Source organism: Mustelus asterias, chromosome 20 (assembly GCF_964213995.1).
Source record: "Mustelus asterias chromosome 20, sMusAst1.hap1.1, whole genome shotgun sequence".
Classification (NCBI taxonomy): Eukaryota; Metazoa; Chordata; class Chondrichthyes; order Carcharhiniformes; family Triakidae; genus Mustelus; species Mustelus asterias.
In genome coordinates, this window is record NC_135820.1 from 8,537,091 (window position 1) to 8,561,918 (window position 24,828).

The following is a 24,828-nucleotide window of genomic DNA, read 5'->3' on the forward strand; positions in this document are numbered from 1 at the left end:
TGCTGAGGGAGCTGCTGCACTGCCAGAGGGTCGGTGCTGAGGGAGCTGCTGCACCGCCAGGGTCGGTGCTGAGGGAGCTGCTGCACTGCCAGAGGGTCGGTGCTGAGGGAGCTGCTGCACCGCCAGAGGGTCGGTGCTGAGGGAGCTGCTGCACTGCCAGAGGGTCGGTGCTGAGGGAGCTGCTGCACTGCCAGAGGGTCGGTGCTGAGGGAGCTGCTGCACCGCCAGAGGGTCGGTGCTGAGGGAGCAGCTGCACTGCCAGAGGGTCGGTGCTGAGGGAGCTGCTGCACTGCCAGAGGGTCGGTGCTGAGGGAGCTGCTGCACCGCCAGAGGGTCGGTGCTGAGGGAGCTGCTGCACCGCCAGAGGGTCGGTGCTGAGGGAGCTGCTGCACTGCCAGAGGGTCGGTGCTGAGGGAGCTGCTGCACTGCCAGCGGGTCAGGGCTGAGGGAGCGCTGCACTGCCAGCGGGTCAGGACTGAGGGAGCGCTGCACTGCCAGCGGGTCAGGACTGAGGGAGCGCTGCACTGCCAGCGGGTCAGGGCTGAGGGAGCGCTGCACTGCCAGCGGGTCAGGACTGAGGGAGTGCTGCACTGCCAGCGGGTCAGGACTGAGGGAGCGCTGCACTGCCAGCGGGTCAGGACTGAGGGAGCGCTGCACTGCCAGCGGGTCAGGGCTGAGGGAGCTGCTGCACTGCCAGCGGGTCAGGGCTGAGGGAGCGCTGCACTGCCAGCGGGTCAGGGCTGAGGGAGTGCTGCACTGCCAGCGGGTCAGGGCTGAGGGAGCGCTGCACTGCCAGCGGGTCAGGGCTGAGGGAGCGCTGCACTGCCAGCGGGTCAGGGCTGAGGGAGCACTGCACTGCCAGCGGGTCAGGGCTGAGGGAGCGCTGCACTGCCAGCGGGTCAGGGCTGAGGGAGCGCTGCACTGCCAGCGGGTCAGGGCTGAGGGAGCTGCTGCACTGCCAGCGGGTCAGGGCTGAGAGAGCGCTGCACTGCTGGAGAGTCGGAGTGCTGCACTGTTTTAGGGACAGCAGTGAGAGTCCTGCAGTGTACTTCTGATGGGATATTAAACAGAAGACCACCTGCTCTCTCAAGTGTTCAGGGAAGATCCCACAACCATGACTGAAGAATAGAAGTGCGGAGAACTTCCTGGGGTCCATGATTCATCTCACAACCAACATCACTGAAGCAACAGATAATCTGATCATCACATTGCTCTTTGTTTGAGCTGGCTGTGCACTGACTGGCTGCTAGGTTACCTATTACAAGTGACCACATTTCAAATGAACAACTTCATTGGCTGTAAAGTGCTTTGCGACCTCCTCTTGCTGCGAGAGGGATTCCCAAAATGGTGAATCATTTATCAATATCGTATCTGGGAAGGCTGGAAAGTGCAAGTGAGACAGAACTACTGACATGAAACAACTTCCCCAGGGTTCTTTGGGTAACGGATTGGGATGAGACCTTCGTGATTGATCAGTGTGGAGAGAAGGATCAGGAGCCAGCTCCTTAACAGCACAGATTTCTAAACATGATTTACGTGCGTGTCCATATGGGTCGAAGGCAGAGTGCGTGACATCCAGATCGCAGCTATGCCACACGGTACAACTTCATCCGGCTGTATTCTGTCCGGTCGGTCCTGGCTGCCCAGATAAAGAGGGCAGCAGCCATGAGCTGGAGAGGGGCAGAGACGCAGGCCAGGCAGAAAGACCAGCCATAATCTCCCTTCGGGAGCAACTGCGGGTCCTGGGTCTTGGCGTGCAGGAGTTCAACATTGGCAACAAAACAGGCCACGGTAGCGAGTGTACAGAGTCCTGGCAGAGGAAAAACCAGAGAGAAGGTCACAACAGCAGATACACCAACCAAAATACCATGTGAATAAATTAAGACAACCTCCTCAAACACTCAGATTTGGGTTCAACATCAGGAGGTGCCATTCCGCACAACATAATCCAATGGTTATTAAACATCATGAGTGATTGGTTTGCTCTCAAGTGGGTTCAATCTCTTCATACAATCTATATTTTGGCATATGACATAAAAACAAACTGATTCGAAGTCCAAAGGTCGTGGCTTCAAATGTCTCTCCAAGTATTCATACAAAGAGCAAAGAAAAATACAGCATAGGATCATGCCCTTCGGCCCTCCAAACTTGTGCCGATCATAATGCCCTAACTAAACTACAGAAACCTCTCCTTACCCGGTCTGTATTCAGGTATCCATCCAGTTGCCTTACATGTTGCTAATGTGCCTGCTTCCACCACCATCTTTGCCAACGTGTCCAGGCATCCATCACATTCTGCGTGAAAAACTTCCCCCGCAAATCTCACTTAAACTTTCACCCTCTCAGCTTGAACCTGCGCGCCCTTGTAATTGACACTTCCACCCTTGGAAAAAGCCTCTGACTATCCTACCTGTCTATGCCTCTCATAATTTTGTAGACTTCTATCAGTTCTCCCCTCAGCCCCTGTCTTTCCAGTGAAAATAATCCCAGTTTATTCAACTTCTCTTCATAGTGAATACCCTTGAGACCAGACAACATCCTGGTGAGCCTTCTTTGCACTCTCTCCAAAGCTTCCACGTCCTTCTGGTAATGTAATGACACAATACTCCAAACAAGGCCTAACCAAGGTTTTACATAGCTGCAACATGATTTCCCAACTCTTGTACTCAATGCCCCAGCTCATTCCATGTGCCTTCTTAATCACCTTGGCCACCTGTGTTGCCACTTTTAGGGAACTGTGGACCTGCATGCCCAGATTCCCCTGTTTGTTCATGTTCCTAAGGGTTCTGCCATTTACAGTATAACTGACACATAAATTTGATCCTAATAAAATGCATCACCTCGCATTTGTCTGGATTAAACTCCATCTGCCATTTCTGTGCCCAGGTCTCCAGTCTAGCTATATCCAGTTGTATCCTCTGACAATCAACGGCACCATCAGCAACTCCACCAATCTTCATGTCATTCGCAAACTTAATCAGACCACCCACATTTTCCTCCAGATCATTTATATGTACTACAAACAACAGAGGTCCCAGCACTGATCCTTGTGGAACACCACTAGCTACAGATCTCCATTCTGAAAACACCCTTCCATTTCTATTCTTTGTCTTCTATAAACAAGCCAGTTCTGTATCCATCTAGCCAGCCCACCCCGAATCCCAAGGGATTTTAGATTTGTACCAGTCTGTCAAGAGGAACCTTGTCAAATGCCTTACCAAAGTCCATTTAAACTAGATCCACCGCCCTTCCCTCATCAATTATCTTTGTCCCTCTTCAAAAAATTCAAGTTGGTGAGACAGGTCCTTCCCCATTCAAAACCAGGATGCCAGTCACTAACTAGTCCATTTTCTTCCAAATAGGCACTGCCAGAGGCTCAGCACTGAGGACTGCACTGTCAGAGGGTCAGTACTGAGGGAGTGCCGCACTGTCAGAGGGTCAGTACTGAGGGAGTGCCGCACTGTCAGAGGGTCAGTACTGAGGGAGTGCCGCACTGTCAGAGGGTCAGTACTGAGGGAGTGCCGCACTGTCAGAGGGTCAGTACTGAGGGAGTGCCGCACTGTCAGAGGGTCAGTACTGAGGGAGTGCCGCACTGTCAGAGGGTCAGTACTGAGGGAGTGCCGCACTGTCAGAGGGTCAGTACTGAGGGAGTGCCGCACTGTCAGAGGGTCAGTACTGAGGGAGTGCCGCACTGTCAGAGGGTCAGTACTGAGGGAGTGCCGCACTGTCAGAGGGTCAGTACTGAGGGAGTGCCGCACTGTCAGAGGGTCAGTACTGAGGGAGTGCCGCACTGTCAGAGGGTCAGTACTGAGGGAGTGCCGCACTGTCAGAGGGTCAGTACTGAGGGAGTGCTGCACTGTCAGAGGGTCAGTACTGAGGGAGTGCAGCACTGTCAGAGGGTCAGTACTGAGGGAGTGCTGCACTGTCAGAGGGTCAGTACTGAGGGAGCGCAGCACCATTGGAGAGTTGTAGTAAGGGAGCATGGAGATGTTGGGGTTGGCTGTGGCTGAGGGCGAGGCTGCCTTTAAACTTTACCTGCCAGAAGATGTAGCACTCCAGTTCCAACGGCTGGATAGAGGGTGTGACAGGAACATGCACACAATCCAATCAACGCTCCGAGACACATCAGCCCTAAGCTGATGAATGGGAGCAGAATCTGACAGCGACTCAGGTCTGTGAAGAAAAAGAGAGGGGGAGAGCAGGAGAGGGACAAAGAAAGCAAGATCTCTTAACATTTGTAGAATAAGGTAACTGCAGCTCACATATTACAACACTTTGATGTTGTCCAGGGAGAAGGGCTTCCTGTATAACAGGCTCAAGGAGCTGATTGGCCTCCTTTTGTTATTGTGCAACAGTCTCGAAGGGCTGGTTGGCCTCATGTTCTTGTTTAACAGGCTCGAGGGGCTGAATGGCCTCTTCCTGTTCTTGTGCAAGGGTGGCATTGTGGCACAGTGGTTAGTACTGCTGCGCCTCAGTGCCAGGCACCCAAGTTAGATTCCAGCCTCGGGTGACCGACTGTGTTGAGTTTGCACGTTCGCCCCATGTCTGTGTGCGTTTTCTCTGCGTGCGCCGACATCCTCCCACATGCCAAAGATGTGCAGGTTAAGTTGATTGACCATGCTAAATTGCCCCTTAGTGTCAGATGGGACTAGCAGAGTCAATACGTAGGGTTACAGGGATGGGGCCTGGGTGGGATTGTTGTTTGCGCAGATGTATTGGCCAAATGGCCTCCTCCAGGGATTCTATGAACATGCTTGAGGGGCTGGGCAATGTCCCTCTGCTGTGCTGGGTTCGGCAGAGTGTCAATGTTGTGTGACAGGTTGGGATGGGAGTTTCTCCATGATAATTCTGGATATCAGGACGGGGAGGGGGGAGGGCGAAGGAGGAACACTCGGAGAACAAACTATATCTTGCACACAACACATGGACAAACAGCAAAGCAAACTCACAGGTTCTCACGTAATCAACTCCACTGTTGTGATTTCCGATCTGTGCGTACTTAGGTGTGAACTGGTCTTGTAAAGAGAAGCTGACACACAATGTCTCCTGTTTCACATCTGAAACACAATGTAGGGAAAATCCAAGTCAGCAATTCAGACTGCATTCCTAAGAGAGGGAGAAAAGGGAGGGAGGCAAAGAGGCAAGGCGAGTGGTGGCGTTGTAGTTATTGAGGAATCTTGGATAAAACAAGCATTCCAGAAAAAGGAAGTATTAAAGAGATAGACTCTGAAAAAAATCGAGAAATCACCAAGTCCACATGAAACATGTTCCAGGTTTTCATTCTTTTATGGGATGTGGGTATTGCTGGCTGGCCAGCATTTTTTACCCATCTCTAATTGTCCTTGCGAAGATGGTGGAGAGCTGTCATCTTGAACCACTGCATCCCCATAGTATTGGCCTTCCAACTGCGCAGCACTCCCTCATTACTCACCCTCCATCAGTGCCATGCTACCACAGTACTGACCCCAAAACAATGCAGCAGTCCCGCAGTCCTTACTCTCTAACCCAGTACAATGCTCCCAGGGGGACATGGGTAGTTTTTTCACTCACACGAGGTGGGTGTCGCCGGCTACACCAGCATTTATTGCCCATCTTTAATTGCCGCCTTCTTAGTCCATGCGGCACAACCACAGTGCTGTAAGGGAGGGAGTTTCGGATTTTGACCCAGCAAAAGTGAAGGAATGGCCAATACAACTCCAAGTCAGGATGCTGAGTGACTTGGAGGGAAACGTGCAGGTGGTGGTGTTCCCATGTGCCTGCTGCTCTTGTCCTCCAAGATGGTTGTGGTCATGGGTTTGGAAGGTGTTGCCCAAAGAGTGAGTTCTAGTACATTCGGTAGATGGTGCACACTGCTACTACTGTGCATTTGTGATGCAGAGAGTGAATCTTTGTGGAAAGCGTATCTATTAAATGGGCTGATTTGTCCTGGATGGTGTCGTGCTTCTTGAGTGCTACTGGAGCTGCACTCTTCAAGAGTACTTCATCACACTGCTAACTTGTGCCTTGTAGAAGACGATGGCACGGTGGCACAATGGTTAGTACTGTTGCCTCAGCGCCCGGGACCCAGGTTCCATTCCGTCTCTGGGTGACTGTCTGTGTGGAGTTTACACGTTTTCCCTGTGGCTACGTGGGTTTCCTTCGGGTGCTTCAGTTTTCTCCTACAGTCCAAAGTTAGGTTAGGCGGATTGGCCATGGTAAATGTGTGGGGCTCCAGTGATAAGGCACAGAGCTGGTCTTGGGCAACATGCTCTTTTGGAGAGTCAGTGTAGACTCTATGGGCCAAATAGCCTCATTCTGTACTGTATGGATTCTATGGGATTCTCTGACAGGCTTTGATGAGTCAGTTTAACAACACCAGGTTAAAGTCCAACAGGTCCATTTGGTAGCAAAAGCCACAAGCTTTCGGAGGCTTTGATGAGTCAGGAGGCAAGTTACTCACCACAGGATTCCTAGCTTTCGACCTGTACTTGTACCCACAGTACTTATGTGGCTCGTCCAGTTCAGTTTCTAGTCAACAGTAATTCCCCAGGATTCAGCGACGGCAATGCCACTGAATGTCAACGGGCAATGGATGGATGCTCTCTTGCTGGAGATGGTCTTTGCCTTGCAATTATGTGGTGGGAATGTTAGTTGCCACTTCTCAGCCCAAGTCTGGATATTGATCAGGTCTTGTTGCATTTGGACATGGACTGCTTCAGTATCTGAGGACTTGTGAATGGTGCTGAACATCCCCTCTTCTGACCTTATGATGGGAGGAAAGCCATTGAAGAAGTGGCTGAACATATTTTGGCCTCGGACACCACTAGGAGGAAGGGAAGAAACTGTGGAGGTTCTGACCATCACAATTCAATTCCCCGGGTTGACAGGAGGGCTGCCAGAGGATTGGAAGACATTTAATCCCGGTGCTTTAAGGTGTTAGCTTAATGTCAATTGTGGGAAAATTATTGGAATCAAATCCTTAATTCAGAAAATAGTAATATAAAAAATAGGAGCAGGAGGCGGCTATTCAGCTTGATCATGGCTGATGCTTTATCTCAAACTACAATCCTACAACCAGTCTCTCCCACCCTGTCAGAATTTGACAGGCAGTATTTTTCCACCTGCTGTGCGTAGCGGGATAGGGAATATGAGCGAGGGGGCGAAAAATTGGGCTCATGCCTGATTTCCCGTCTCTCCCGATATTGCCGCTGAGTTCGGCCGGCATAATCAGCCTTGCAATTACCTCATTTTAATGTTATGAGTAATAATCCAAGCTCACTTAGCTTTCTGACCTCTACACTGGTGGGGATCACATATGGTCCCCACCAAAACGGACCAGAACCCATTGAAGCCCCCTGGGTGGTCAGGGGCAGAACCAGGCTGTGCTCCTGGAAGGGGGATGAACATGGAGGGTGAGGGGTTGACAGTTCTCCCAGTATACTGCGTACAGTTGTACAGTGTGAGTGAGAGAGACAGAGGGAATGACCCTGATTCAGAGAGGTGTAGGCAGAGAAAGGCGAAAGTATATACAAACCTTGTGGTGGGGGTTTGAACCAGTACCCCTCCTCGGGGACACTGATACATCTGCTCCACAGGCCGATGGTGCCATTGTACTTGTAGAGTGCACGGGAGTACATATACTCGTCACTGTCCTCACTCTTAAACTCCTCGCTGGGTGGATTTGTCAAGTGCAGGTTGGTATCATTTGTCTCGGACAGGCTGAACGGGCTCCGGTACTCATACCAGTGATCGGTTCCAATGGCCGCGGCGATGTACACCGCCGAGATCAGCGCCAGGACACTGCCAATCACCAGCGCCGTGGCAAACCGGTTGTCCACCATTGCATCGGTGGTTCAGCTTGTGCCAACTGTGGGAAGACAGACAGATTAAAACAAAGGGAGTGAGGGGGTAGTGAAAATAGAGGGGGGGGGGGGGAACGAGGGGCAAAGAAGAGGAGGGGGAGAAGAGAGGATTAGGAAATGAGCAGCAGAGGAGAGAAGGTGGTAGAGGGGAGGCAGGGGTTGCAGAAAGCAGGACAGAGGAAGTGAGTACAGATGCAGGACAGCCAACTAGAATGGGCACATTAAAAGATGCAAGGTCAAATAAGAGCAACAGCGAGCGGCTTGAGAGTGGGAGAGCGTAAATGAGTAGGCTAGACAGAATAGAACAAAATAGTGAGTAAGCACAGTACAGAGAGATCAAACTTGTGCCAACTGAACATACAGACAGAGAGAGAGAGAGGCAGACACACACAGACAGGTCAAGCATGTGGAAACGCAGCTCAGTCAAAAATCAGGGAGTGGGCAGTGAAACAGAGAGGCGCCTTTGCAGATACAGACAATCACGCTGTCATTGTTTGAGGGATCCTGGCGGAGGCTGGCATTCCCCTGTCTATAATGCCTTGCATGATCTCTGAATATTCCAAAGTATTTCACAATCAATTAAGTCCTTTAGTTAAAACTTCTCCACCCCTCTCCCTGGTAACAGTGAGCTTCAGAGAGTGTTTTCACAACCTTGGTATCACATTTGATCCCAAGGTGAGCTTCCAGTTACACATTCATGCCATCACGAAAAACATCTACTTCCAGCTCCACATCAACTTCTTCCCTGTCTCAGGTCATTGCTGTTGAGGCCCTCATCCACGCTTCACTAACTCTAGACTTGACGATTAACATGCTCCTAGCTGGTCTCCCACATTCTATCCTGAGATCCATCCAAAACTGCCCCATGTCATAACTTGCAGCAAGTCCCATTCTCCTCTCAGCTCCTGGGTTCACTGATGGACACTGGCTCCTGATCAAGCAACGTCTTGACTTTAATATTTTGATCCTTGTTTACAAATTCCTCCATTGTCTCAGTCATAGAGGTTCACAGGATGTAAACAGATTCTTCGGCCCAACTTGTTCATGCCACCCTTTTTTTAACCACTAAGCTTGTCCCAATTGCCCGCATTTGGCCCATATCCCTCCATACCCATCTTACCCATGTAACTGTCTAAATGTTTTTTAAAAGACAAAATTGTACCCGCCTCTATTACTACCTCAGGCAGCTTGTTTCAGACACTCACCACCATCTGTGAGAAAATATTGCCCCCCTGGATCCTTTTGTATCTTTCCCCTCTCACCTTAAACCCATGTCCTCTAGTTTTAGACCCCCCCCCCACCTCTGGGAAAATATGTTGACTATTTACTTTATCTATGCCCCTCATTATTTTATAGACCTCAATAATATCACCCCTAAACATCCTACGCTCCAGGGAAAAATTCCCAGCCGCTCCATATAACTCAAACCATCAAGTCCTGGTAGCATTTCTGCACTCTTTCTAGTTTAATAACATTCTTTCTATAATAGGATGACCTGAACTATACACATTATTCCAAATGTGGCCTTACCAATGTCTTATACAACTTCAACAAGACGTCCAACTCCAGTATTCAATGTTCTGATCAATGAAACGAAGCATGACGAATGCCTTCTTCGCCACTCTATCCACCTGTGACTCCACTTTCAAGGAGCTTTGAACCTGTACCCCAAGATCTCTTTGTTCTATAACGCTCCCCAATGCCCTACCATTAACTGATTAAGTCCTGCCCTGATTCGATCTACCAAAATGCATCACCTCGCATTTATTTAAATTAAACTCCATCTGCCATTCGTCAGCCCACTGGCCCAATTGATCAGGATCCCATTGCAATCGTAGATAATATTCTTCACTGTTCACTATGCCACCAATCTTGGTGTTATCTGCAAACTTATTGAACATGCCTCCGAAATTCTCATCCAAATCATTAATATAAATGACAAATAAGTGGCACAAATAAGTGATAATGCTTATCACTGTCATTTTCAGCCCCACAACACTCCGATATTTTGATGCGCTTCCACCTCTGGCCTGTTGTTCTGATCCGATTGTAGTTGCTCCATTACTGGCAGTCATGCCTTCAGCTGCCTGGTCACAAAGTTGGAGAATTCCTTCCCTACGATTCCCCTTCTCACTTTTCTCCTTTTAGAAACTTTGTATTAGCTTCCTGTTTGGCCAAGCTTTTGGTCAGCTGGTCCCCTACTATACTTCTTATACGCCTATGACTGTGTAGCCAAACTCCCCATCAATGCGATTTTCAAGTTTGCTGACAACACCACCGTAGTGGGTCGGATCTCAAACAATGATGAGACGGAGTACAGGAATGAGATAGAGAATCTGGTGAACTGGTGCGGCAACAATAATCTTTCCTTCAATGTCAACAAAATGAACGAGATTGCCATTGACTTCAGGAAGCATAAAGGAGAACATGCCCCTGTCTATATCAATGGGGACGAGTAGAAAGGGTCGAGAGCTTCAGGTTTTTAGGTGTCCAGATCACCAACCTGTCCTGGTCACCCCATGCCAACACTGTAGTTAAGAAAGTCCACCAACGCCTCTACTTTCTCAGAAGACGAAGGAAATTTGGCACGTCAGCTACGGTTCTCACCAACGTTTACAGATGCACCATAGAAAACATTCTTTCTGGTTGTATCACTGCTGGGTATGGCTCCTGCTCTGCCCAAGACCGCAAGGAACTACAAAAGGTCATGAATGTAGCCCAATTCATCACACAAACCAGGCTCCCATCCATTGACTCAGTTTACAATTCCCACTGCCTTGGCAAAGCAGCCAGCATAATTATGGACCCCACGCACCCCGGACATTCTCTCTTCCACCTTCTTCCGTCGGGAAAAAGATACAAAAGTCTGAGGTCACGTACCAAATGACTCAAGAACAGTTTCATCCCTGCTGCTGTCAGACTTTTGAATGAACTTACCTTGCATTAAGTTGATCTTTCTCGACACCCTAGCTATGACTGTAACACTACATTCTGCACTCTCTTGTTTCCTTCTCTATGAATGGTATGTTTTGTCTGTATAGCGCGCAAGAAACAATACTTTTCACTGTATGTTAATACATGTGACAATAATAAATCAAATAATAAATTAAATCCAAATCCTCTTGTGATTTGGTATGATGTTGTGTTTATAACACTGCAGTGAAGGGCCTTGGGATGTTTCATTATGTTAAATACACTACATAAGTTGTTGCTTCAACTGACCCTGCACTCAACCCTGGAACACATAGATTACAAAGACACCTATATCAGATTCCTATTTGACTACAGCTCAGCCTTCAACACCATTATTCCTACGAAACACATGTCCAAACTCCATGGTCTGGGCCTCAGCTCCTCCCTCTAACTGGATCTTGAACTTCTTAACCCACAAAGCACAATCAGTAAAGATAGGCAACAACACCACCTCCACGGCCATCCTTAACACCAGTGCCCTGTAAGGCTGTGTCCTCAGCCCCCTATTATACTCTTTACGCACCTTTGACTATGTGGTCAAATTCCCCTCCAACTCGATTTTCAAGTTGCTAATGACATCATCATAGAGGGTCGGATCTCAAATAATGACGAGACAGAGTACAGGGACGAGTTAAAGAATGGTGGGGCAACAATAATCTCTCCCTCAATGTCAACAAAACGAAGAAGATAGTAATCAACTTCAGGAAGCGTAGTGGAGAACATGCTCCTGTCTACATCAATAGGGACGAAGTAGAAATGGTCGAGAGCTTCAAGTTTAGGTGTCCAGATCACCCACAACCTGTCCTGGTCTCCCCATGCCGACACTATAGTTAAGAAAGCCTACTAACGCCTCTACTTTCTCTGAAGATGAAGTAAATTTGGCATGTCAGCTACGACTCTCACCAACTTTTACAGATGTACCATAGAAAGCATTCTGTTTGGTTGTTTCACAGATTGGTATGGCTCCTGCTCTGTCCAAAACCGCAAGAAACTACAATAGGTCGTGAATGCAGCCCAATCCATCACACAAGACAGCCTCCCATCCATTGACTCTGTCTATACTTCCTGCTGCCTCTGAAAAGCAGTCAGCATACTCACGCCCCGGGCATACTCTCTTCCAACTTCTTCCGTCAAGAAAAAGATACAAAAATCTGAGGTCACGTACCAACTGACTCAAGAGCAACTTCTTCCTTGCTGCCATCAGACTTTTGAATGGACCTACCTCGCACTAAGTTGACCTTACTCTACACCCCAGCTATGACTGTAACATGACATTCTGCACTCTATCCTTTCCTTCTCCATGAATGGTATGCTTTATTTGTATAATGCAAGAAACAATACTTTTCACTGTATACTAATACATGTGACAATAATGAACCAAATCAATGCCATAAACAGCAACTGAATTGCTACGTGGAAATTGCCTGCTGTTAATTGCATTTTTCTTGTTGTTGATTGAGGCACAATTCATGTATCAGCCGTGGCCCAGTGGGCGAGTGAACTTTCCTCAGGACCATATGGGTTGGGGTTCCACTTGGCGACTCTCACTTGCAAACCAAGGGTGACAGTGGGTGGAGAAAGCACCATCCTCATTGGAGGGTGCCACTTTTCAGGTGAGATATTAAACCAAGAGTTGCCCGCTCCCATCTTGATGTAAAATAGTCACCATGAGTTACCCATCCTCATTCCCAGGTATCCTCAATCAACCTTACACAATAAAAACACAGATGCTCTGTCCATTGTCAAAATGCTGTTTGTGGGGTCTTGCTATGCACAAATTGGCTCCAACATTACAACGATGAGGGGGCTTTGAATGAAAAAAAGCACTCTGATGGCTGCGAGACATCCAGCGCTCCTGAAGAGAGCCATCCCATTCTTTACCTATGTTTGATGTGAAGGGGGCCGGATTCCAGAAAACTGAACCCCCCAACCCACACAGAGAGACCTTTCACATCCACCTGAGGAAGCAGTTCAGGCGCAAGTAAATAAGGTCCCTCTGACACTCAGCCTGAACCACCTCACCTTCGCCCTTCTCTGCTCTGAGGAGAACAATCCCAGCCTCTCTATATCCGCCCCAGGCGACTCGTTTCCTCTCCCCAGCCAGACCCTTCATTACCCGCAGCCTCTCCAGGCTCCAGCCTTCCACAACCACTTCCGGTCCGGCGGAGGAAGGGCACTTCCGGCGCGTGAATCGTCATCACGTTCACTCCAGCGTCAATCCAATTGGGCACCGCCTACATTTGACGTCACGCCAAGAAGCCAGGCTTCGCCTACCTTCTGACGTAACCCATTTCGGTATCGACTGTTTGAAGACGTCGTACGAATGAGACTCCGCCCCTCCGCTTTGTCTCCATGGCAGGCAGGGTGATTGACAGCTCTGTCCTGGACCCCTCTCCTTGTACGGCAGCGGCCGTCCCGCCCGCAAGTCACGTGATGCTGACCAGAGCAGCCATTTTGAAGGTACTGGGCTGGTTTGTTCTGATATTTTTGTATTTTTTCTGTGATTTAAAGCGGGTAAAGTGGGAATTTTTTTTCAGTTTCTCTCTCCATCCCACTGAGTGCAACCAACGAGCGATCCTGTCTCTCCATCCCCTCCCCACAAACGCAGATGTAAGTCAATCTTTTTGACCAACCAATTAAACTAAATCAAATAAACTGAGGGACAAATTGAAAGGGGCAGCCCCCAAAAGGAAGGGAACTGCCCGAAACAAAAAAACACTGACCCTGCATCACACCTTTGTTAAATCACACTCAAGACTACTGCATTCAGTAAGGAATGTATGACTTTGGAGCAGGAGCCGGCCTTTCAGCTTGCTTCACCATTAATGTTTGACCTGGTAGTTGTCTCAACTCCACTTTGTTGTCTGCTGCTTTGTAAATGAGACATCTATTGAACTCAGCCTTGAATGTATTCCGTGACCTTGCCTCCACTGTGCTCTGGGAAGAGAATCCTGTAGATTAACGATCCTCAGAGAAGGCACTCCTCTCCACCTCAGTCTAAAATGTTGGACCCTTCAAATGTGCTCCCCAGTTCTGTTCTTTTCCGCAAAGGACAAATCCTAGCATGTTGACCTCCCTCAGAATCTTACATTTTTCAATAAGATCACCTCTCATGCTTCGAAACGCCAATGAGTATAGACCCAACCTGCTCAACTTTTCCTCGGAAGCCCAAACCTTCATCCCAGGAATCGGCTTAATGAACATTCTCTGAATTACCTCCAAGTCTATCCCTCGGAGTAAGGAGATCAGAACAGTACACAGTACTCTATGCACAGTCTCACCAATGCCTGTACTACTGTAACAGGACTAACGCGATTCTATACTCCATCCGCCTAGCAACAAAGGGATTTTCCTTCCTAATTTCTTGCTGATTGATGCACCATTGATACACGCAAAGACTAGAGGTTGCGGAACAACAGACTTTTATTAACAAGAACAGAAGCACTCCCAAACCGATGGCTAACTCGAACTGAGGCAAAGGGGCGGAGAGCAGCCACCTTTATACCCCGAGGAGGGCGGAGCCCCAGATTAAGGCAGCAGGGGCGTGCCCAGGCATATCCCATATACAGACAGTGTTACAGTGGTTCACCACATTCGCCCCCTGTTTAAAAAGAGTTCGGCGGGGGCGAGGTGGTGGAACGGCAGTCACAAGTTATTGATTCAAATTACAAGTTCAGTCTCTCCGGGGGCTTGATCTGCCGCTGCGACTGCCGCAGTGTTAGCCGTGGTGCCGGTTCAGGAGGCTGCGGTGGTGCCGTCCGTAGCGCCTTCAGACTGCCGGGTGTGTGAATGCTGCTCCTGGGGCTCAGGCGTGCCATACACGGGGGCTAAATGAGCGTGCTGCGACTCTGGTGCATCATGGACAATGTTTGGAGCTGGGGGTGAGGGGCCGTGGGAAGTAGTACCTGCAGGGGCCAGATCGCGAATGGAGACCGTGTTCTCCCGCCCGTCGTGATACGCCACATAGGCGTATTGGGGGTTGGCGTGGAGGAGCCGGACCGTCTCGACCAGGGGGTCCGATTTATGGGTCCGCACGTGCTTCCGGAGCAGGACAGGGCCAGGGGACATAAGCTACGACGGTAGTGAGGTTCCCGAGGAGGACTTCCTGGGGAAAACAAACATTCGTTCATGAGGTGTGGCGTTGGTAGCCGTGCACAGTAGTGACCTAATTGAGTAGCGCATCAGGGAGGACCTCTTGCCAGCGGGAGACTGGAAGCCCCTTAGACCGGAGAGCTAATAAAATGGTCTTCCAGACTGTCGCATTCTCCCTCTCCACCTGTCCGTTCCCCCTGGGGTTGTAGCTGGTGGTCCTACTCGAGGCTATGCCTTTGGAGAATAGGTATTGGCGCAGCTCATCACTCATAAAAGAGGACCCCCGGTCGCTATGAGTATAGCTGGGGAAACCAAACAGGGTGAAGAGGCTGCGCAGGGCCCTGATGACCGTGGCCGAGGTCATATCCGTGCAGGGGATCGCAAAGGGGAACCGCGAATATTCATCAACGACGTTGAGGAAGTAGACGTTGCGGTTAGAAGAGGGGAGGGGGCCTTTGAAGTCAACGCTCAGGCGTTCGAAAGGGCAGGTGGCCTTGATGAGGTGTGCTCCGTCTGGCCGGTAGAAGTGCGGCTTGCACTCCGCGCAGACTTGGCGGTGCCTGGTTACAGACCTGACGTCCTTGATGGAATAGGGCAGGTTCCGGGCCTTGATGAAATGGAAGAACCTGGTAACCACCGGGTGGCAGAGGTCATCGTGGAGAGTCTGTAACCGGTCTAGGTTCACGCTGGCACAGGTCCCCCGGGAGAGGGCATCTGGGGGCTCATTGAGCTTCCCAGGCCAGTATAAAATGTCGTAATTGTAGGTGGAGAGCTCGATCCTCCACCTCAAAATCTTGTCGTTTTTGATTTTGCCCCGCTGCAAGTTGCTGAACATAAAGGCAACGGACCGTTGGTCCGTGAGCAGGGTGAACCGTTTGCCAGCTAAGTAGTGGCGCCAGTGCCGCACCGCCTCCACGATGGCTTGTGCCTCTTTTTTGACAGAGGAGTGTCGAATTTCAGGGCCCTGGAGGGTGCATGAGAAGAAGGCCACAGGTCTGCCCGCCTGGTTAAGAGTGGCGGCTAGGGCAAAGTCAGACGCATCGCTCTCCACCTGGAATGGGGTGTATTCGTCTACGGCGTGCATCGTGGCCTTCGCGGTATCCGCTTTGATGCGGTCAAAGGCCAGCTGGGCCTCCGCCGCTAGGGGAAAAGATGTGGATTTGATGAGCGGACGGGCTTTGTCCGCATAATTGGGGACCCACTGGGCGTAGTATGAGAAGAAGCCTAGGCATCTCTTCAGCGCTTTGGGGGTGGTGGGGAGGGGAAGTTCCAGGAGGGGACGCATGCCGTCGAAGTCGGGGCCGATGACCCTGTTCTCCACAACACGACCAAGGATGGCGAGGCGGCGCGTGCGGAATACACACTTCTCCTTATTGTAGGTCAGGTTAAGGAGTGCCGCAGTGTGGAGGAATTTTTGGAGGTTGGCGTCGTGGTCCTGCTGATTGTGGCCACAGATGGTGACGTTATCCAGGTACGGGAAGGTGGCCTGCAGCCCGTTCTGGTCCACCATTCGGTCCATCTCACGCTGGAAAACCGAGACCCCGTTGGTGACGACAAAGGGGACTCGAAGGAAGTGGTAGAGACGGCCATCCGCCTTGAAGGCAGTGTATTGGCGGTCTTCCGGGCGGATAGGGAGCTGGTGGTATGCACACTTCAAATCAGTGGTGGAGAACACCCGATATTGCGCAATCTGATTGACCATGTCAGACATCCGGGGAAGGGGATACGGGTCCAGCTGCGTGTATCGGTTGATGGTCTGACTGTAGTCAATGACCATGTGAAGTTTCTCCCCAGTCTTGACAACCACCACTTGGGCTCTCCAGGGACTGGTACTGGCCTCAATGATCCCCTCCCCCAGGAGGCGTCGCACCTCGGACTTGATGAACGCTCTATCTCCAGCGCTGTACCATCTGCTTTTGGTGGCAATGGGCTTGTAGTCGGGGGTGAGGTGCTCAAAGAGCGAGGGAGGGGCGACTTTGATGGTCGAGAGACCACAGGTGGTGCGTGGTGGCTGGTCTGTTAGCTGTGGATTTTGGACAGAGATTGGGGGAAAAGGCCCATTATGCACCATAGTGACGCTCCCGAGGTGGCACATGAAATCTAGCCCCAGTAGTACGGCAACGCAGAGCTGTGGCAGCACAAGGAGCCTGCATTTGTTGTACACCGTGCCCCGTACAGTCATATTCGCTACACAGTACCCAAGGACATTCACTGACTGGGACGTCGAAGCCATAGAGATTGATTGCTGCATTGGCAGTACTGGCAGTGCATAGCGCCTCACCGTGTTAGGGTGGATGAAACTCTCCGTACTCCCACTGTCAAATAAGCAGTTAGTAGTGTGGCCGTTTACCTTGACGTCCATCATCGACCAGGTGAGCTGGTGAGGCCTGGACTGGTCCAATGCGACCGAGGCCACTGTCGGATTAGGCGATGTGGTGGACGGTTCCCAAAATGGCGGCACCCGTGAGTTGGCTGACGTCACCCAAGATGGCGGCTCTGGTGGGTCGCACATGGCCGATGGCATCCAAGATGGCAACCTCCGTGGGTCGTACGCAGCCGCTGGCGTCCAAAATGGCGGCACCCACAGATCGCATGTGGCCGATGGCGTCGACGACGGTTCCTCCCGCCGATTACATGCGGCGCTGCTGGGCCTGGGGGCCGATTTTGCCCTGCAAACCTTCAGGTAGTGACCCTTCTTACCGCAGCCAGAGCAGATTGTGTCTTTCGCCGGGCAGCGTCGTCGTCGGTGCTTCTCCAGGCCGCATCTCGGGCCTCTGGGGACTGCCGCATGGTCAGTTCGGCTTCGGGACGGGGCGTGGCGTAGGTTTGCGGCCCTCCCGGGTACAGCGATGGCTGCGGTCGCGGTGTCCACGGTGCGCCCTCGTGGTCGGGGGTGTAGGCCTCGAGGTTCCGGAACGCTACCTCCAGTGAGCTGGCAAGTTCCATAGTTTTCTTAAGGTCCAGCCCACCTTGTTCCAGCAGGCGCTGCCGGATATAGGTTGACCTGATGCCCGCGACAAAGGCATCTCTGATCAGGTCGTCGGCGTTCTGGGCAGCTGAAACGGCCTTGCAGTTGCAGGCTCTGCCGAATGCACGTAGTTCGCGCAGGAATTGCTCAGTCGATTCCCCGGGCTGCTGTCTGCGAGTGGCCAGCAGATGTCTGGCGTAGACTTCATTCGGTTGCCGGTTGTACTGGCTCTTGAGGAGATCGATTGCCTCCTGGTAGGTCTCTGCGTCGCGGTTCATTGCGAAGACGTGAGCGCTGACGCGGGCGTGGAGCACATGCAGTTTGTCTGTTACGATGATGGAGGAGGAGGAGGCGATGAAGGTCTCAAAACAGTGCAGCCAGTGATCAAAAGAATTAGAGGCGCCAACTGCCTGCGGATCCAGATCCAATTTGTCAGGTTTCAGGAGTTGCTCCATTTCAAAAATTTTGTGAATAAAATTGATGCACCATTGATACACGCAAAGACTAGAGGTTGCGGAACAACAGGCTTTTATTAACAAGAACAGAAGCACTCCCAAACCGATGGCTAACTCGAACTGAGGCAAAGGGGCAGAGAGCAGCCACCTTTATACCCCGAGGAGGGAGAAGCCACAGATTAAGGCAGCAGGGGCGTGCCCAGGCATATCCCATATATAGACAGTGTTACAGTGGTTCACCACACTGTTCCTGCATGATTCCAGTCCAAGGCCATCCAGATCCCCCTGTATCACAGCATTGTGCTTTCTCACATATTTTTCATAGTATTGTTTTTCTACTCTTCCTGCTAAAGTGGACAAACTCACATTTGCCACATTTTACTCCCATCTGCCAATTTTTTGTCTATTCACTTAATCTGTCTGTTACCCTCTGCAGACACTTTGTATCCTCCTTACAACTTGCATTCCTACCTATCTGTATCAATGGCAAATTTGACTACAGTACATGTGGTCCCTTTACCTAATTTATTAAAACATCATAAATAGTTGAAACTCCAGCAATGATCCCTGCATGACACCATCAGTTAAAGTTTATTTTATGTTGAAAATGACCCATTTATCCTGACTCCCCCTTTGTGTGTTAGCCAATCTGACCATGTCAACATGACACCCCATCCCACATGAGCTTGAATGTTGTGTAATAAACTTTTACATGGCACCTTGTCAAATGCCTTTCGGAAATCCAAAATTTACCTCCTCCATTCCTCTTTAATCCTGCCACCAATTTCTTTCATCAATGTATCCAGTTATTGGCCTCCTTGGGTAAGGGAAATTTGTCCTTCCAGTCCACTCTCTCTCGGCCCCGCATCATTTTATTCACCTCAGTTAAATCTCTACTTGGCCTCCTCATTTCCAAGGAAAACAACCCCAGCCTCACCAGCCTTTCCTCATCACTCAGATTATCCATTTCTGGCAGGAATCTCTCTAAATTGTTTCTTGCCACCTTGTCCTAGGAGTCAAGAGCGGAATGTCAATGATTGTTTTGCACTGTGAAGTACCTGCCACAGTGGAATTAGCTGTAAGTAGGTGGAGGCAATATTGGTTGTGAGAGTGGCAGACTTCTGAGCCAGGCGGGAGGGGTATTAGTGCTGCTGAGTGAGTCATGAGGCTGTGGTACAGTGAGCAGTGTGAGAGATGTTGCTTGGACAGTGGGTCAGAGAGGTTGGGTGGAGAGGTTTTCGCTGAGCTTGACCGCCCGCGTGAGATCGTTAACCTTCTTGCTGCACCGCTGCCAGTGTCTTGGGTCCAGACTCCAGGAGTTGACTTCACTGGTCATCTGGTGTTAAAGTCTCTATTCATACATTGAGTAAAGGACAAATCTGGAGCCAGGTCTTTTCCTTAACGTAGGTTTATTCACAAGAGCCGAAATTCGCCTTTTCCTCCCCGCTACACCGATGTAATCCTGTCCTTCAGCACTTAAGAATAATTCTCTAACTTTTCCCAGTTCATAACAGATGCTCTCACTTACAACAGATGCTCTCACTTCACAGCTCCAGGGTCCCGGGTTCGATTCCCGGCTCGGGTCACTGTCTGTGTGGAGTTTGCACATTCTCCTCGTGTCTGCGTGGGTTTCCTCCGGGTGCTCCGGTTTCCTCCCACAGTCCAAAGATGTGCGGGTTAGGTTGATTGGCCAGGTTAAAAATTGTCCCTGAGATGCGTAGTTAGAGGGATTAGTGGGTAAATATGTGGGGATAGGGCCTGGGTGGGATTGTGGTCGGTGCAGACTCGATGGGCCGAATGGCCTCCTTCTGCACTGTAGGGTTTCTATGATTTCTATGATTCTATGACAAGCATGCACTTCTTTATAACAGGATTCTACCATTAACAGCCTGCTGCCACTCATTTCTGAGGCTGCTTCTTGAGGCTCTCCTGCTTCCTTTTGTGGAACCCTGGACTCTCTCTTGCTGACCTCCATCACCAATGCCTCTTGTGTTGCATCTATACCCCGTGAACCCTGGGTGTTATTTTTTAATTGCCCAATCGTCATGACCTTTCCACTTTGCATCCTTTCTGTCTGTTAATCACTCCTTCCTTTCACAGAGCCCTCCCCCATCCAAATTCATCTCTGTATTTACAAAGTTTTTATACCACAGAAACAGGCCCAACTAGTCAATGGTGATGTTTGTCCTCCACACGAGCCTCCTCCCACCGCTGAGGGCGACAAGGCTCACCAAAACTCATGATCACGTTAAAGAAACTGCTAATAGGTAATTATGGTTCTGGCTTCGGAGGGCAGGGCCTTATCGATTGGCCTTTTGTTCTTGAAAATAATCTAATCAGAAACTTTCGTGGAATTCGCTATCGGAAATCGGATCAAAAACTGATGAGACACATGTTTCTCCACAAATCTTCTTTATTGCATCGGAGGAGAGATCACGAGACCATGCGCATCAAGCATGGGTTCGTGAGTCTCTGTCTGGCTTACAAAACAGTTTCAGTTACACACGACGGAGATACATCCACATACTTCTGTTAGCCAATAAGGGCATAGCTGTATTGTTACATTTTGATTAGATTACTTTCAAGAACAAAAGGCGATAGTCACGTAAAGACATGGCTATTAAAGTTTCTGATTAGATTACCTTCAAGAACAAAAGGCCAATCCCTCCGAAGCCAGAACCACAATTACCTATTAGCAGTTTCTTTAACGTGATCATTAGTTTGGCTGGGCCTTGTCGCCCTCGCCTCAGGCCCTTTCCATAACCAGTTTATCCCTCAACTGATTTCTAGTTACGCATCCCAATTTTAACCCTTTCCACTTCTCAATCTACCTTATACACATTCTCATTCCCTCCTTTTGTCATTTCATGACAATCCTCAGTATCCATGAATGGGTCAAGGGCAGGGGTTAGGGGATCGCATTCGGTTATGTTAATGAACAAGGCCCGTTTTCCAGGTAACAGATCCTGCATAGAAGACATCATACATTGTAGAATGCACTTAAGGACAGCAATCCCCACAAATATTCCCATGATCACCATTCCCACGTAGATTGCAGCATTAATTAACCAAGCACCCCATCCACCGTATCCCCAGTTTCCCCAGCTGCCCCATCCTTTTCCTTCGTTTATAACCCCTAATCTGGTTCACAAAACGGGTGATGTTAGCTGTGGCATCATCCAAAACCAAAATACACTTTCTCTCAACTATGGAGCATACCCCACCTTGGCGTGCTAATAGATAGTCCAGGGCATATCGGTTTTGCAGTGAGAACAGTCTTGAGTTTTTCCAGGCTCTGAGTAATCACCTTAAGGGCTCCCCGGGTTGAGTTGCCCAGAGTGGTGAGGTCACAAGCAAGATAGTTCCGGTTGTCAGCGGCCATCCGTCCAGAGGCGGCTCCCAGGGAGAAGAAACCAGCGCCGCCATAACCATGAACTTGTCCTGGCGAAAGGGCTGTCAACTCTTTATAGTCTGCACAAAACTCTTCGGATACTTCTCGTTTGTGAATCCGTGCCGGGAGTGTATAATATTGACCCCCAGGTCTCCATTGTCCAGGGCAGGGTACAGCTGTTGGGTATAGGGTACCTATAGCTACCGAGTCAGGGTAAGGGTATGTGAGGTAATTAGTAACCGTTCCATTATAGAAAAATAAATATCCATGGTCTGTGTACATAGTCTCGAAGCGTTCACTACCCTTCGTTTTGACCTTATAGTAAGTATTCTCAGTACCCTGATAGACATTACTAGGTTAGAACAGTTCACCAGTCTTCGGCCGTGATCATCCAGACGAGTGAGATTGAACATTTGACCATGAGCCCGAAGGTGGGTACCGTTCATGTGGCCACAGACAAGTTGTTCTCCCTTAACCAAAGGTATGCACCTGGAATCAGTGCAGATGCACGTTACCCCATGTTCCTTATCCTGGTATGCACAGTGTCGGTGGCGACAGGCTTTGTGGAGGCAGGGGTTTTCTTTGCATATATAGATCTTGGAGCACCCCCATCCGTGTCCCGCAAAGCAATTTTCGTAGCCCCGGTTGTTCCTGGGAGGGTGGGAGCTGGGGACTCTCTGTTCCCACCAGAGGTTTTCTTTCCACCAGCTACCTCCCATCTCTTGTTCACCTTCCTTCTTCAGGGGTGGGTAATAGCAATCTGCCGGTGGGGCTAGGTTAGGATCGTATGGGAGCTTAATACGTTCGTTTTCGGGGAGTGTCTTTCTGGCAGTAGCACAATTAAGGGGGAGTTGTTCCCAGTCCCAAAGGGGATAGACTGAAAAGAGGGAACCAACTCCGATGGGGTTGGGATAACATACAATGGTATTTGTACCATAGAGGTATTGATGTACTTGATAGAAGTAGTTGCCGGTGATGTGGTTCTGGGGATGGGGAAGGTCCAGAACATCCAGGTTAGGGAATTCTCGTTTCTGTCGGACAAGGGAGTCGTCTTCCGCTCTTTCCTGCAGGAGGGGATCATCCACTAAGGCTTCCCTGAAGCACTTTCCGTTATAGAGAAAATGATCATATTTTCCCTCCGAGGGTTCTCTTTTACAGGTAAATTTGAATTTGCATCCCCAGTACCAACATGGTAAGGTCCAAAGATTGAGTTTGTCGAAAACCAATTTTCTATCTGCCTGGACAAGGTACCCGTTACAGAAGTCTATTTTAATCACATTCCACCATCCAAATAAGCCTTCACGGGTGTCGTTACAAACAAGAACATCCCGTGAGCACAATGATGTACCTGATTGGATTGATTAGCCTTGCAAATAATGGTTCTAGCTTCTGACTCGAGGACTAGAGCCACTAGAACTCGCTCCTTTACCCATAAGCCCATTCCCTTTATACTAACTCCAATTTCCTTCAACTGTTACCTGCAGCGAGGGCGAGAGCAACGATAAGATCCCACTTTATAACAATCAAAAAGCGTTGGGGAGGAACAGTTAGAAAGTCCAGAAAAAGTCTGAGATCCTGGTTTTTGAAGTTGACAGGTCTTTCTTCATTAGTCATTCTGGATTAGGTGTGATCAAGCTGTCCAACGCTTACAGTCACTCAGATGTATCCATCTTTCCTGCTCTTTCACCTTCACCGTGGTTGGGGCCTGTAGCAGAACTTGGAAGGGTCCTCTCCAGCGAGGTCCTAGTTTGGGTCGTTCCCAGTCACGAATCAGCACCCAGTCCCCGGTTTCGACTCCTTCCCAATCTCCATCCTTGTCGGGTGGAGGCCTGGTAGATTCTTTCACCTGAGTGTGTAAAAACTTAAGAGACATAGTCAATTGTTTAAAATATTGCTGGAGTTGGTCAGACATGACATGTCGATCTATCTGGGGAGGAGGAGGTGTCGCGCTATCCCATGAGGTTCTAAGTGGGTGCCCATATATTATCTCAGTGGCATTTAAACCGGTACCGGTATGGGGGGTAATGCGCATGTGATAGAGTGCCAAGGGAGGACCTTTAGTCAATTCAGTCCTGTCTCAAGGGTGAGTTTGGTTAGCTTATCCTTAAGGATTCCATTTGCGCGTTCTACCATCCCCGCGGCCCTTGGGTGATGGGAGCAGTGGAATTGTTGGTTAATTTTAAGCACAGAGCATAGTTCTTGGTTGATCTTTCCAATAAAGTGTGGCCCATTTTCGGAAGAAAGTCTTCGTGGTATCCCAAACCTAGGGATAATTTCCTTTAGTAGGATCTGCACTACTGTGGAAGCCTTGTTGTTTGTTGTTGGGAATGCTTCGATCCATGTGCTAAACGCATCAACAGTTACTAGGTAATACTTATAACAATGCACTCTGGGTAGTTCGAAAAAGTCCATCTGCAAAGTATCAAAGGGACTGGCTGGAATTGGTGTACTCCCTTTGTTGCAGCCAATAGATTTGCCGGGGTTGACTTTCTGGCATATGAGACAGTTCTTTGCTCGTTGCTCTGCCGACTCATTGAGTTGCGGACTCCACCATGTCCTTAGAAGGAGTCTACACATTCCCTCCTTTCCAAGGTGAGTGTGCGTATGTAACTGATCAATTAGCAAAGGCAGGAGGTTATCTGGAACGCAGACTTGACCAATAGGTGTACACCAAAGGGCAGTATCAGGATCCAGTTGGCAGTGGTGCTGCCGGCAGGTGTCCCATTCCGAGGCAGGGGCGTCCCCCTGTAGAGTAAGAAGGATGGACATGTCTGGATTACCTTTGCCAGTTTGCACAGTTAAGACTCGTGTGCCCGTGGAAACAATATGTAGCTGTGAAACCGAGGTCTGTCGAGCCGCTGCATCAGCCGCGGAGTTCCCGCGGGAGACAGGGGAGTTGTCAGTGCGATGGGCAGCGCATTTGAGAATGGACAGTCGTTTGGGCAGAAGAATGGCCTGGAGGAGGTTGTCGATATACACAGAGTTAGAGAGGGGGGAGCCAGATGAAGTTTGGAAGCCCCAGGTAGCCCATAAGGCACCACAATCGTGTGCAACCCCAAACGCATATCGGGAGTCCGTATATATGTTGACCACCCTATGAGCAGACAG

The 24,828-nt window shown here is 49.8% G+C and overlaps 1 protein-coding gene and 1 long non-coding RNA gene across 5 annotated transcripts in view; one reads left to right on the forward strand and one right to left on the reverse strand.

Annotated features, from left to right (window-relative positions):
- Nucleotides 1–964: 964 nt before the first annotated feature.
- LOC144508403 (claudin domain-containing protein 1-like) lies at nt 965–13,060 on the reverse strand. 4 transcript variants are annotated; one of them, XM_078236280.1, is made up of 5 exons: nt 12,931–13,060; nt 7,514–7,846; nt 4,950–5,057; nt 4,036–4,173; nt 965–1,810 (listed from the first exon to the last, which is right to left on the reverse strand). In XM_078236280.1, the coding sequence occupies exons 2-5, from the start codon at nt 7,818–7,820 to the stop codon at nt 1,587–1,589; spliced, it is 777 nt and encodes a 258-aa protein (XP_078092406.1). In that variant the 5' UTR covers nt 7,821–7,846; nt 12,931–13,060; the 3' UTR covers nt 965–1,586. The 4 variants fall into 4 exon arrangements, with proteins under 4 accessions (XP_078092406.1, XP_078092404.1, XP_078092407.1 ...); XM_078236278.1 differs by having other exon boundaries at nt 12,837–12,970; XM_078236281.1 differs by having other exon boundaries at nt 12,696–12,970.
- Nucleotides 13,061–13,219: 159 nt separating this feature from the next.
- LOC144508213 (uncharacterized) overlaps nt 13,220–24,828 on the forward strand; it is a 93,996-nt gene continuing 82,387 nt past the window's right edge. Inside the window, exon 1 of the long non-coding RNA XR_013500250.1 lies at nt 13,220–13,274. This is a non-coding gene — a long non-coding RNA (uncharacterized LOC144508213). The remainder of the gene's footprint in view (nt 13,275–24,828) is intronic.

Coding starts and splice junctions, on each gene's coding strand:
- LOC144508403 (XM_078236280.1), bottom strand. CDS start 7,820: ATGGTGGACAACCGGTTTGCCACGGCGCTGGTGATTGGCAGTGTCCTG. Junction 5,058..7,513: donor GTTCAAACCCCCACCACAAG/GTTTGTATATAC, acceptor ATTGTGTTTCAG/ATGTGAAACAGGAGACATTG. Junction 1,811..4,035: donor AGTGCTACATCTTCTGGCAG/GTAAAGTTTAAA, acceptor TTCCTCTGCCAG/GACTCTGTACACTCGCTACC.